Genomic DNA, 13,084 nt, shown 5'->3' on the forward strand with positions numbered 1-13,084 from the left:
TTTCTATGTGCTTTGCTCTTAGTGAGGTCGCATTCCTTTCCACCCAGGCAAGTAGGATCTCTGCTTCTCTTAAGAACCCTGCATCTGATGTCTCCTTGGTGATTTAGGTGTTCCCTGATATATCATCTGTCTCCATGCATGTTTAAACTGTAAACCTCATGCCAGAAATGTACCAAGACTAACCAGATCACCCTCAACTCTAGGAACTGTATGCTGAAAGCAACTTCGGAGCTCCTCCAGGTTTGAGCTTGGATGAAGAAGGCATGTGCTCCAACAGTACTGACTCACATCTGTTGCTACTGTGACTTCTTACACAATATGGGAACATTTCCCCCCTAACAGTTGTCTTTCCACTGACCACTGCTTCATGCTGCATTTAAGGTCCACCACCAGCTATACGCCACCATGACTAAATTGAACCTCCATGTAACCCTCTGAATACTATTGCTCGGGGGCGGGGGCAACAGCAGGTGGAGACGTTGTTTCCCATTTCCTGTCTGTAGGACTTCTGGGGGCATCAAGTTGGTCATGGTGTCAAACAAGATGCTGAACTAGACAGATCACTGGTCTGATCCAATGGTTGTCCTTACATTCTTATGAATGGTAGATTGTGATAAGTACTTAGAGTAAAATAATAATAACACTTCAGAAAAAATATGTATGATATCTTGAGCTATCTTAGCCCAAATCTTTTTAAAGTGATGAACACATGAACATATGAGGCTGCCTTATACTGAATAAGACCCTTGGTCCATCAAAGTCAGTATTGCCTACTCAGACCGGCAGCAGCTCTCCAGGGTCTCAGGCAGAGAAAGGTCTTTCACATCACCTACTTGCCTGGTCCCTTTAACTGGAGTTGCTGGGGATTGAACCTGGGACCTTCTGCATGCCAAGCAGATGCTCTACCACTGAGCCACAGCCCCTCCCCTGACCCCTTAAAACCCCTTGCACAGAGAAACATTCCAAGTGGAGGCTGATACCAAAGTGAGGAAGGGGGGAATCCTAAGTGGAGTCCCAAATTATGTTCAGGGGGCGTGCTGCGTGTGGATTGGGTGCAATCCTGCCCCTCACCAATGGTGGTTGCTAAGGGCGGCCGGGCTGCTCTGCATTCATATGAGCCGGTTGCTAAGGGGCGTTCCCTGGAACAAATATGTTCCAAATATTTGCCAGATTAAAAGTAAGCAGAAGCTGCTATATCAAAACAGTTGACTAGCACACTGACAGGAAAAAGTGATAAAATTTTCACATCACTCAAAGAAGGAAGCCCCACACTGAAATTTACCAGTTCTTTATGTCAGTACACAAATTCAGAATCTAGTCCAGAATCATAATTCACATAACATCTAAATTCATTGGCTAAGTGTCGAGTATGTTTCGGAAGAAACTTGCACATCCTCACTCCAAGATATTTTGCAGCTTGTTCCTCCATGGTTGCACCTGAAGCAGAAATTAAAAAATAATGTTTTTAGTGGAAATAAAGAACGAGAACAGCCCTGCTATATCAGACCAAGGGTTCACCTAGTCACATATCCTGCTTCCAGCAGGGACGAGCCGTATGCTTCAGGGAAGTCCATAAATGGCATAAAAGGTCAGAGACCTCTCCTGTCATTTCCATCAACAAATGGTATTCAGGGATATGCTGCCTCTGAATATGGAGGTTTCATTTAACCATCACAGCCAGGCAATGGAATATTGTGTTTCTTTTTAACCTCTACAGGGCTCCTGGGTTTTCTCAGTATTCTCCTCCTGATATCAATTAGAAGCAGGTTTGCAACTTCCATTCCAAATCAAAAGAAAATCACAAAAACAAAATTAATTTTTTAAATCCTACTTTAGCACAAGGCTTCTTAAACCTTTTCCACTTGCGAGCCCTTTTCGCCCAAGAAATTTTTATGCGACCCCTGGTATATAGGTATATAAAATAGGTATACAAATCAAACATTTACTGATAATAAATCATAAAGACGTTTATTTTAAAACAATTATTCGGGATACATATAATTTTGCTATTTATTAAAGCCAAATCTTTCGTGACCCCCACATTCAGTTACACGACCCCATATGGGGTTGCGACCCACAGTTTAAGCTTTGCTTTAGCCCACACTCTGAGACAAAGTGACACTGCACATAGTCTCCCCTTGAATAAAAATAAACCTGACATCTAACTCAGACTTGACACATTCATGATAGTTAGGTGTGCGTGTCTTTCTTGTGGTCTCATTTCTTGCACATCTGGCCTTTGTAAATCACATGGCACTTGTCCAAACACTGCACTGATCTTACCCACCTGGCTGCCAGGCCCTTCCACACAACCAAAGGCTTCGCATGAGTAGTGCAGCCCAAACGTGGCAAAGAGCAAATCTGTTCTGATACATTTTGGGGGGTAGTGCTTTCCCCCACTTAAAATTTTGGGCTTGTTTTAAAAGCCACCTGAACATAATGCCAGAAAGCTTTTCTGTGGTGCTGCAAAGGACTTATGCCACATCTTTTTTTTAAAAAAATCACCTTTTAATGAACTGGTAAATGCCAGGATGGTGTAGTAGTTAAGAGCGGTGGTTTGGAGCAGGGTTGGTTTCCCTACTCCTACACATGAAGCCAGCTGGGTGCCTTGGGCTAGTCATGGTTCTCTCAGCCCCACCTACCTCACAGGGTGTCTGTTGTGGGGAGGAGAAGGGAAGGTGATTGTAAGCCGGTTTGATTCTCCCTTAAGTGGTAGAGAAAGTCGGCATATAAAAGCCAACTCTTCTTCTTTCACTAACAATATATCTAGAACCACTATTTCTATCTCTCATACTTCACATCTTTTCCCAACAATTCCTTTTTTATACGTGTCACCTCATTTTGTTATCTTTTTTAGTGCTATCTTATGACGGTGGAAAAAGCTATCAAGCCGCAGCCGACTTATGGTGACCCCATGGGGTTTTCAAGGCAAGAGACTAACAGAGGTGGTTTGCCATTGCCTTAATAGTCTCTCATCCAAGCATTCATCAAGGCTGACCCTGCTTAACTTCCAAGATCTGATGAGATTAGGCTAGTCTGGGCCATGTAGGTCAGGGCTATTTTGTACATTCCTGCAAATTTCTCTGATTTATTTAAAACATTTTAAGCTTTTCAATTTAGAGCCTCTGAGGTGGGGAATAATCAAAAAATCAGTTTTAAAGTGTTCACACACAGAACAATTAAATAAACACATAAACAAGGAGCATCAGTGTGAGAATCCCAGACGATGAACTGTAGAACGACTGCCCTTGTACTGCCCTTGATGTCACTTTGATTTGCCACTTTTGGACCCCAAACCCTTCCCACTCTTATAGACTATACTGGTGGGGGAATAGCAGAAATATGTTGTTGCCACAAAACCAGCCACTGGTGGTCACATTCAGCACAGCTAGTAATAAAGAATTGATTCCAAGACTTATAGTGTGGTCAATTTTATTGAAAGCATGAGCTCTGGAAACTTTACTTAAAATGGAAGCCATAATAAATGATTACCCAGATATGACTTGCAGTTGTCCCCAGTCCTAAAGAAACACTTAATACTTGAGTGTTTAAAAGGATGCTGTACCTGTACAAAGCAGAATCTTTCCTTTAGTTAAGTATCTGATGGTATCGGCTGTTTTTCTGAGGCATTCTTCAGATAAGTAGGGCGGATCTGCTAGAACTATGTCAAAACTGTGCGCTGTGAGATTTTCTGGCAGTTTCAAAGGATTGTTGTAATCGTAGAAAACATATTCATCTCCATACACAGAAAATCTTTGGTCATATTCCAATATACATGTTGAAAAATCCTTGCTATCCAGCTCTTTCAGTTTTTGATAAACACTGGGTGCGCTAACACATGCTATCCTATGAAGATAAAAATAATTACAAAGAGTGCTTTAGAAGGATATTACAACCAAAGGATTAAAAAACAGAACGTGCCCAAAATATTAGATCTCTTTGACTCCTTAAGATCACTTTTGCCCAGCTATTATAGAAGAGGTTTTTAAAACCAGTGGAAATGCTAACTCAAACACTGAATTTCCTTATTTAACTTACATCTTAAAAATTTTTCATTAAATGCTCAAAACACTCAGTCTACTAACTTGTACCTAACACATGAAAGTATGACATCCATTACCATATGTCTTTATTAATATTGTTAGCTTAGAGTTTGGTTTGCACTATGGAAGGGGGAATGCTACATACAGAATAGTCCACAAGAGGCTTGTTGCTTTAGAAAAGGAAACAGACGTCCTTCATTGGGAAAGATCTCCATAATGGATAAGAGCAAAAGATTCTAGCTATCTGTCTAAGCTAGGGGAAAGAGACTGCAGACAGCACATCTTGCCCTCAAGCTGGTTAGGGAGAGAGAGGGGAAGAGAAGGTCGCTGGAAGGACCCCCTAAGAGCAGCATGGGTAAACAAAAGGACAACAGCAGAGCCAACTAAGGGAAGGATACAGGAACTGACCTCTCTAGCCTTGCTAGCTCCACTGCCCCCTCTAAATCACCTGTGTGTTCTGTTCAAAGGAGCACTGCGCAGTCCTCCATTTCCAACATTAACAAAGTAAAGGGAACTCAGGAAATCATATTCTTACAATATTTCCAGTAAGAAGGAAGAATATGCAATGCTTGATTTATAGTATAACTCACCTGCCACCTTTTCCAACAGCCTGTATAGCCTCATTAGCCAAACGGAGTGCAGTTTCAGAATCATACCAAAACTGGCTCAGTTTCTAGGGAAAATATAGCACACATGTAAACAATTAAATACTTTATTCATACAGTATATTTCTCATAGAAAACTGGGGTCTCACTGTCACAAATATTGATTTGTCTTGCCTTGATTAGTCTTGAGCACTGACTCAGCCAGGGATTAAGGGCAGGACACAAATTGAAAAATGAAGAAATAAATTTTCTATATTGCAGTTTACCATTAGAGGGCACTAAAAAAAAAGATGCAGACACCACAAAAGGGGAAGCAGCAGCAAAAACATAAGTTCAGATAGGAGAATTAATACTTTTAACGAAGAACTAACGGTGGACACACACACTCATAACCAACATTAACACACTTAATTTATACTGGGCTTAGGACAGGTGTTTTGGAAAGAGTTGGTCCATATACTCTGTACTTTGGAAACTGACTACTCCAGTTCCAGATAGTCCGAGAGTAGTGGGTAAGGAGAACATTTATGTATTTAGAGCATTTTTCATCCCACACACCTCCAGATACTCACTCAAGGTGAGAACCAGGGTGAGAAACAAAGGCATGCGGTAGCAATAAATAAATAAATTTGTAAAAGAAGAAGTAACAAAAATCTGATTCTTCTCACTCTTTTGATCCTCATTATGAAGATCACATCCCTGTTCTCAGTCCCAGGAAAATGCAGGCACTAATATTGCACCTGCATTTTTTCCAGTAAGACAGCATATCAGAGATACAGCCAGAAAATTACTTTCTATTGTTTCACTCATATTTACTTTCTGCATCCAATTAGTTGGACCTCTTTTGAATATAACAAGTTTTCCATAACATAAAAACTACATTACAGTCAAAATCAAGTAAAAAAAATTACATACCCCTTGTTCAATTCATACTGCAGAATTAGAAGTAACTTAGCAGTGGGTCCATGCATGCAAAGGAGGGGATATTTTTGCAAATTGCACCCTCTCCTGTGGCAGCCCTCCAGCTCTCTCATGAACACATGAAGCTGCCTTATACTGAATCAGACCCTTGGTCTATCAAAGTACTGTTTACTCAGACCAGCAGCGGCTCTCCAGGGTCTCAGGCAGAGGTCCTTCACATCACCTACTTGCCTGGCCCTTTAACTGGAGATGCTGGGGATTGAACCTGGGACCTTCTGCATGCCAAGCAGATGCTCGACCACTGAGCCAGGGCCCCTCCCACGAGCCATGGCCTCTCCCACGAGAGGGTGGACAGCAGCATGAGGGGAAAAGTTTCAGTGGACATCTGAGGCTCCAGATGGGAGGTGGGGAAGTCGTTCTTCCACACAAAGAAGTTTTAGATGAGATCCAACCAATGATTTCATCCTGCACACTTATAACTTTGGTATCCACCAAACATGGCAACTGCCAGCTTACCCAGTTCTCTTCTATTGAGCCCAGAGAATAGTCGGAACATCTTTCTGTTGTCTTAATGTCATTTTTCTGCTGCTGCTCGATGTAGAACTCCTGTAGAGCAGCTAAGGCTTGGGATGAGAGCTGAGGTACATCATCATCAGTGTCACTCATTTTCTATTAAACAATAACACACACACGTGACACAGGTTGTTGTTTTTTGTCACAAGTGATACTGAAACAATACATGGACTGGGCATAAAACTGGCCGTTCATCCAGGAGAACATAAGAGAAGCCATGCTGGATCAGACCAAGGTCCATCAAGTCCAGCAATCTGTTCACACAGTGGCCAACCAGGTGCCTCTAAGAAGCCCACAAACAAGTCGACTGCAGCAGCATTATCCTGCCTGTGTTCCACAGCACACTTAACATGGTGAGGGGGTTTGAGTGTGTCAGCAAAGCTGACAGCAATATCATAAGGAGCTTAGACTCTAAACTTAGACTTAGGCTAAACTCCTAGCAGAGTCACAGCTGAGACCAGTAAGATTCATCCACCCCCTTCAACATTTATTCTTTAAAGAAGAGTTCTCAAACACTGTGTGTTTGTTACCAAGATAAAAGGAAAGGTGAAGAAGAGTTGGTTTTTATACCCGCTTTTCTCTACCACAAGGAGTCTCAAATCGCCTTCCTTCCCCCCTTGTGAGGTAGGTGGGGCTGAGAGAGATCTGAGATAACTGTGACTGGCCCAAGGTCACCCAGCAGGCTGCATGTGGGAGAGAAATAAATCAAACTTGGTTCTCCAGATTAAAGTCCACCGCTCATGTGGAACAGCAGGGAATTAAATCCAGTTCTCCAGATTAGAAACCAGTGCTCTTAACCACTACACCACGCTGGCTCTCAAGAACAGAACTACCTGAGGTTATGTGTGTGTATGTAAAGTGCCGTTAAGTCGCAGCCAACTTATGGCAACCCCTTTTTGGGGGGTTTCATGGCAAGAGACTAACAGAGGTGGTTTGCCAGTGCCTTCCTCTGCACAGCAACCCTGGTATTCCTTGGTGGTCTCCCATCCAAATACTAACCAGGGCTGACCCTGCTTAGCTTCTGAGATCTGACGAGATTAGGCTAGCCTGGGCCATCCAGGCCAGGGCACCTGAGGTTATAAAATAACTTAAAAACACCTGGGGGAGGACTCCTACTATAGCACAAAGCAGTATCAAGATAGAGAACGCCGTTCAATTCCCTCCCCTGCAAAGGGGGTGGTATTTGTTAGCAGCCAGCAGAAGGTGGGCGAGAACATGCTCAGGCAGGCAGGCACAAGCACAGCATGGAGGGGGCAGAATAGAAGGAAACACCAGTGTGGGCAAAGTCTGTTCTTAGTATAAAGCTTAGGTGAGTACCCTGAGGCACCATCTGAAGGTTGCAAGGGACAGTCCACAGACCAGGACCTTGGGGCTAGAGTGCCTCTCCTGGAATGGGGCAGAAACCCCTTGGAGTGCCATTATCTTTGACCCAAATGGAGAAGGGGCATGGCACACTTCCCTCGAGCATCAGTACATGCTTGGCAAGAAGCAGCCGGGGCACTATGCTCAGGGCTCAGAGCTGGGGTTGGCCTCATCCAGAATACAGGGGTGTACAGACAGAGTAGGCCTGACTCTTCTGCATCCTATCAAATTGCCCATACTGTGATTATGTCTGCAGTGAGTTTTGCACCTGAGTGATTTGCTAACTTTCAATGGATATTTATTCCAGGTGTATCTAAGAACACAGCAGTCTGATCTTCACTTCATGATGAAGCTAAATTTTAACTAGCTGGAAAAGGAGGGGACCTAGAAATGACGATGTTTAAAATTCATCTCTTGTTAGTCTTTTCTGAGCCAATATCAGCACAGCCAACAGCTCTCCAAGAAATATTGCTTTCATTCCTACAGACATCCAGCTGTATATATTTATGATAGATGTGCTTCATAATGAAACATTATTTATGGAATAAGATCACAGATGCCAAATGTCATCAATCAAAAGCACATTCTAGAAATGCTTTTAAAATGGTTCTTGTCCAGTTAATCGCTGCTTTCCATCCCATGTGTGTATATCGACGTCAGAAAAATATTATGAAGTTGGACGCAATTTCTTTATACCATTTTTGAACTGACTACAAACAGCTCAGGGCATAACAAAATAAACAGATAAATAAATGTTTAAAAATGACCAAAAAAAAAAAAAACCAACGCAGACTCAGGAACACAGATTCAGGAATATGAATGAAGTAAGCAGCTGACTAAAACATCTATATGAAAGGAAATAAAGCAGGACTGATCAATCTAACTTGCACCACTAGTTCTCGCACTAGACTCACACAGTTCCTAATCCGTACCCTTCTCTGTGATCTTGGTGTTCAGAGGTTAAGTACGGAGGATGGATTAACGCCTGCAGAAGCAACTGGAGGGACGGTGGCGCTTACTGGAAAAAAAGGCAGGCATCACTATAAAACCCTTCCACATACGTACACAAAAATAAGCTTATCATGTATACTTTTTAGTTGAGTGATTATTCTCACATAGAGCTATCCCTCGGCTAGGGCAAATTAGGTTGACCAATCCATGCTTTGGGAGGGCCATTCTCCCCCAAAGAAAAAGCTCATCATGTGAACCTCATCATGTGCATCAAACAAGCATATGCATCAACCAGGATCAATTTCAGCAGCCTATCAGGTGCACACTTGAGGGGCAAACGTAGCTTTGGAGCCACATAATGCATGGAATGGAACGGTCCTTACCATTTGCTGGCTCAGGCCAGGGCTTGGTGTGAAGCTATACCTGGGTTATCCATTTCTTACCATCTGCTTACCCTGACCTGGATAGCCCAGGCTAGCCAGATCTTGTCACATCTTAGAAGTTAAGCAGGGTCAACCCTGGCAAGTATTTGGAGGGGAGACCACCAACGAATACCAGGGTCTTGACAAAGATGCGACAGGCAATGGCCAACCACCTCTGAATGTCTCTTGCCTTGAAAACCCCACCAGGGGTCGCCATAAGTCAGTCTTGACCACACACACAAAAAATATCCTTAAGCCAGACTTTTTATTAGGGTTGCCAGGTCCCTCTTCGCTACTGGTGGGAGGTTTTTGAGGCGGAGCCTGAGGAGGGCGGGGTTTGGGGGAGGGACTTCAATGCCACCGAGTCCAATGGCCAAAGCGGCCATTTTCTCCAGGTGAATTCATCTCTTATCAGCTGGAGATCAGTTGTAATAGCTGGACATCTCCAGCTCGTACCTGGAAGTTGGCAACGCGACTTTTTATGCTTACTTTTGCCATTCGGTCACTACCCCGTTGCGAGGCAGGTTGGAAAAAACAACCACAATTCGGCTAAGCCCTTACGTCTCAAATGCAAGTATTGATTAGGGATCCACTGAAGATTGTGAGTAAATTGAGTAGCTCTTTCCCACTGAGCTGCAAAATACTGGGGTGGGTTGGCTTTAGTAGGGAAGGAACACACCTAGTTCATTCACACGACCCTGTTTTGGGAAGCACGAACCCCGCCTTCCCCACCCCCACCCCCGCTTGCAATCGCCCTCTGCACGACACCTAGCTAGAAACCCGACCCAAACCTTGCCCATCCTCTCTCCCAGGCACGGCGAGGTATTCCTCCGCGGCATTCTTCCGCCCACGAAGACCGGCCTTTCGCCTCCCTGCCGCTCCGGGCCGGACCGCCGCCTCACTCACCCACAGCGCGGCTCCTCCGCCATTCCAGCTCCGCCTTACACAGACCCAGCAGAAAGGCTTCGTTCGCTGCTCCCCCTGGCGTCGGCTGCAGGAATCTCCGCTTCAGTGACTTAAACCGCTGTGGCACACATGAAGCTGCCTTATACTGAACCAGACCCTTGGTCCATCGTCTACTCTGACTGGCAGTGGCTCTCCAGGGTCTCAGGCAGAGGTCTTTCTCATCACCTACCTGCCTAGTCCCTTCAACTGGAGATGCCGGGGATTGAACCTGGGGCCTTCTGCATGCCAAGCAGATGCTCTACCACTGAACCACGGCCTTTCCCCTGAAGCAGTGGTTCCCAGCCTTTTTTTGACCAGGGACCACTAGGACTTCTTTGTTCGGTGCAGGGACCCCAAGGTTCAAAATAAAAATTCCGAGAATTTGAAAATAAACTTTAATCATAACTGTTAGTTCAACATTAAACTTAGAATAATATTTGAATATAATTTTATAATAGAAAACTTTTAATTGAAAATATTAATTTATTATGGGTTTGTAACTTTGTTCCGCGGACCTTAATTTAGTTCTCGCGGACCCCTGGGGGTCCATGGACCCCTGGTTGGGAACCAGTGCCCTGAAGGAAGCAGTTTGTTTGCTTTTATCTCATCCGGTTGCCTTTGCCTTCTGCTTCGTCTCTCATGTTCATTACACATCTCATTTTGTTAAAAAAAATATATATACGTCATTGCTTCCACCAATGATTAACAGTTAGGGATGCCAGCCTCCAGGTGGGACCCCTGGAATGACAGCTCATCTCCAGACTACAGAGATGGTCCCCCTGGAGAACATGGGATGCTTTGGAGGGTGGACTCTATGGCATTGTGCCCCACTGAAGTCCCTTGTCATCCCCAGGCTCCACTTCAAGTATTCAGGAGTTTCCCAACCTGGATCTGGCCACCCTATTAACAGTGCAATCCTATGGAAAGTTACTCCAGTCTAAGACCATCAAAATGGCTTATACTTGAGTAATTCTCCTTAAAATTGCACTGTAAATATATAACATTTACAAATGAAACCAACCAACCAGTAGGGGGGAGTATTCAGGATAGAAGAATGAGAAGTGGAGTAATTGGGAGGGGGATAAGAAACAGAGGAGAACACTTAAAGGAAAATGAAAGGGAGGGGTGGAAATAGAGAGTGTTAGTTTTAATGTATTTTAGCCCCTTTCAGGGTAGTGTGCATGGCTTTTTATTTCTCCACTGGCCCAAGTGCATCTCACTAAGTTTCGTGGCAGGCAGCAATTTGAATCTGGGTTCACATCTGAATCAGGGTTCACATAGTCTGCATCTACTGCTCTAATCACTACACCACAGTTTGTAACTCTTCAGGTTGTTCCTGGCTTCTACCTTCCAGAAAAGTTTCTATTTAGTCCGTTAAAGGAAACAGAATGGAGGTTTGTGGCATTTTAAACACTAAGTGACTTGAGTCCAGAGATTTCTCTCCTACTACTAGTGGTAAGTTGAGTGAGTAGTGTGTGTTACTGTCACTATGGTCATTGTGCTTATTGGGTATGCCTTTGCGCTTTGCAACTTTGTACAGTATTACACAGTAAAAATTTCAGTCCTTAAGTTGCTATTTTATAATGATGATTGGAAATCCTTAGATTAAATATTTAATCACTAATGTTTGTCCACACTGTCTAGGTATAAACGGTACAGAAGGCCTCTTTCTTTATACATTTGAATATCTCCCGTTTTAAGACCACGTGTAAAGCGCCACCAAGTCTCAGCTGACTTATGGCAACCCCAGCAAGGGACAAGTGAGAAGCAGAGGTGGTTTGCCATTTTCTTCCTCTGCAGTCTTCCTTGGTGGTCTCCCTCCCAAGTACTGACCCTGCTTAGCTTCTGAGATCTGAGGCATGACCAGGCTGGCTGTACCATGCTGCCTTCCCTTCCCAAGGCAACATAGGACAGCTATAAACTGTAGAGAATTATTTCTGGGACCTATCAACCCCCACACACACATACATGCAGTATTTAAGGTAACTGAAAGTAATGAGCTACCATCATACCAATCCAGAGAGCATAAGAATATGGACTTGTTGCTGGATCAGATCAAATCTATTATATATTTCCCACCTGCCTGTCTAAATTAAAGCTAGTAAACAAAAGCCCAACTGGATTCAGTATCCTGACTGTTACAGAGCTAGCAAGTGGCTGCTTTACACCGTGGCATGTCTAGGCTGAAAGCAACTCAAGCTGGGCAATGGAATAGATTTCTCCATCTCTTTCTCTTCCCTACAACCTGGGCGAGAAGTTACCCAGACAGATCAGCATTTTAACACTAACTTCACAGCTCTGCCTTTCTTTTATGAAATGGCTCCATTTTGCCTCAGTCTAGCCAAGGCCTGATTTAAGATCCACAAATGGTGGAATAACAATGACATTCTGTCTACAATACGTATGAAGTATGATTGATTGGTTTTTATATTGCTTCCCATCCAATATGACCCCAAAGTGGCTTACAGACAAGCCATAAAATACTCCCACAGAAAAATCCCAGTAGGAATGCTCGTAGCTAACAGCTGAACTGAAGGTTTTCCAGGACATACACACACACCTATATACACTAGGATTATGTTATTAGATGTCCTGTTATTACGTATTACTTTTTCTGCTTCCACACTGAGCACTTACACTTTATCTCTAAACCAGAAAATCCAAGTGTGTTCCATTTTGTACCTAGAAATCAATTTTCAAGGTCACAATACATGTATATAAGTTTCTTTTGCCTACAGAATATCTGTGAACTATGACCAAACAAATATGAGGGTTCTCAAACTTTTTACAGGCAAAAACCAGTATTTACACATGCTGATGTCCTACACAAAGTATTTGTGTGTTTCACCTGTGCTCCACTATATAATGTAATATACCAAGTGAATCGACGAAGGTTCATCAAGCAAGTATAAAAGAGCAAAAGTCCAGTAGCACCTTAAAGACTAACAAAATTTCTGGCAGGGCATGAGCTTTTGTGAGTCAAAGCTCACTTCTTCAGATGCAGCTGGAATGTGAGTCCATCTGCCCTTAAGTAGAGAAGAGTGAATTCCAACACCCCATGGCAAGCAAGTATATTTTCATCTCACCTTTGTAGGGCGAGAAGGAATCTACTTTCCAGCTGATCGCCACAGCTGGGAATATTTGAAACATTTGTAATATGCCAAGGTTCAAGTTTTATGGGACAGAAAAAAAATAAAGCTTTACCTTTGAAAACAAGATTTGAGGGCACCTTCAAAAATCTGTGTACTAATTCAGCTAACCA

At 43.3% G+C, this 13,084-nt stretch overlaps 1 protein-coding gene across 1 annotated transcript; it reads right to left on the reverse strand.

Moving 5' to 3' along the window:
• Positions 1-1,269: 1,269 nt before the first annotated feature.
• Positions 1,270-6,241, reverse strand: EEF1AKMT1 (EEF1A lysine methyltransferase 1). Its single transcript, XM_056858560.1, has 4 exons — positions 6,086-6,241; positions 4,634-4,716; positions 3,566-3,846; positions 1,270-1,437 (listed from the first exon to the last, which is right to left on the reverse strand). The coding sequence occupies exons 1-4, from the start codon at positions 6,233-6,235 to the stop codon at positions 1,295-1,297; spliced, it is 657 nt and encodes a 218-aa protein (XP_056714538.1). The 5' UTR covers positions 6,236-6,241; the 3' UTR covers positions 1,270-1,294.
• Positions 6,242-13,084: the final 6,843 nt, after the last annotated feature.

Source organism: Euleptes europaea, chromosome 12 (genome assembly GCF_029931775.1).
Source record: "Euleptes europaea isolate rEulEur1 chromosome 12, rEulEur1.hap1, whole genome shotgun sequence".
Lineage (NCBI taxonomy): Eukaryota > Metazoa > Chordata > Lepidosauria > Squamata > Sphaerodactylidae > Euleptes > Euleptes europaea.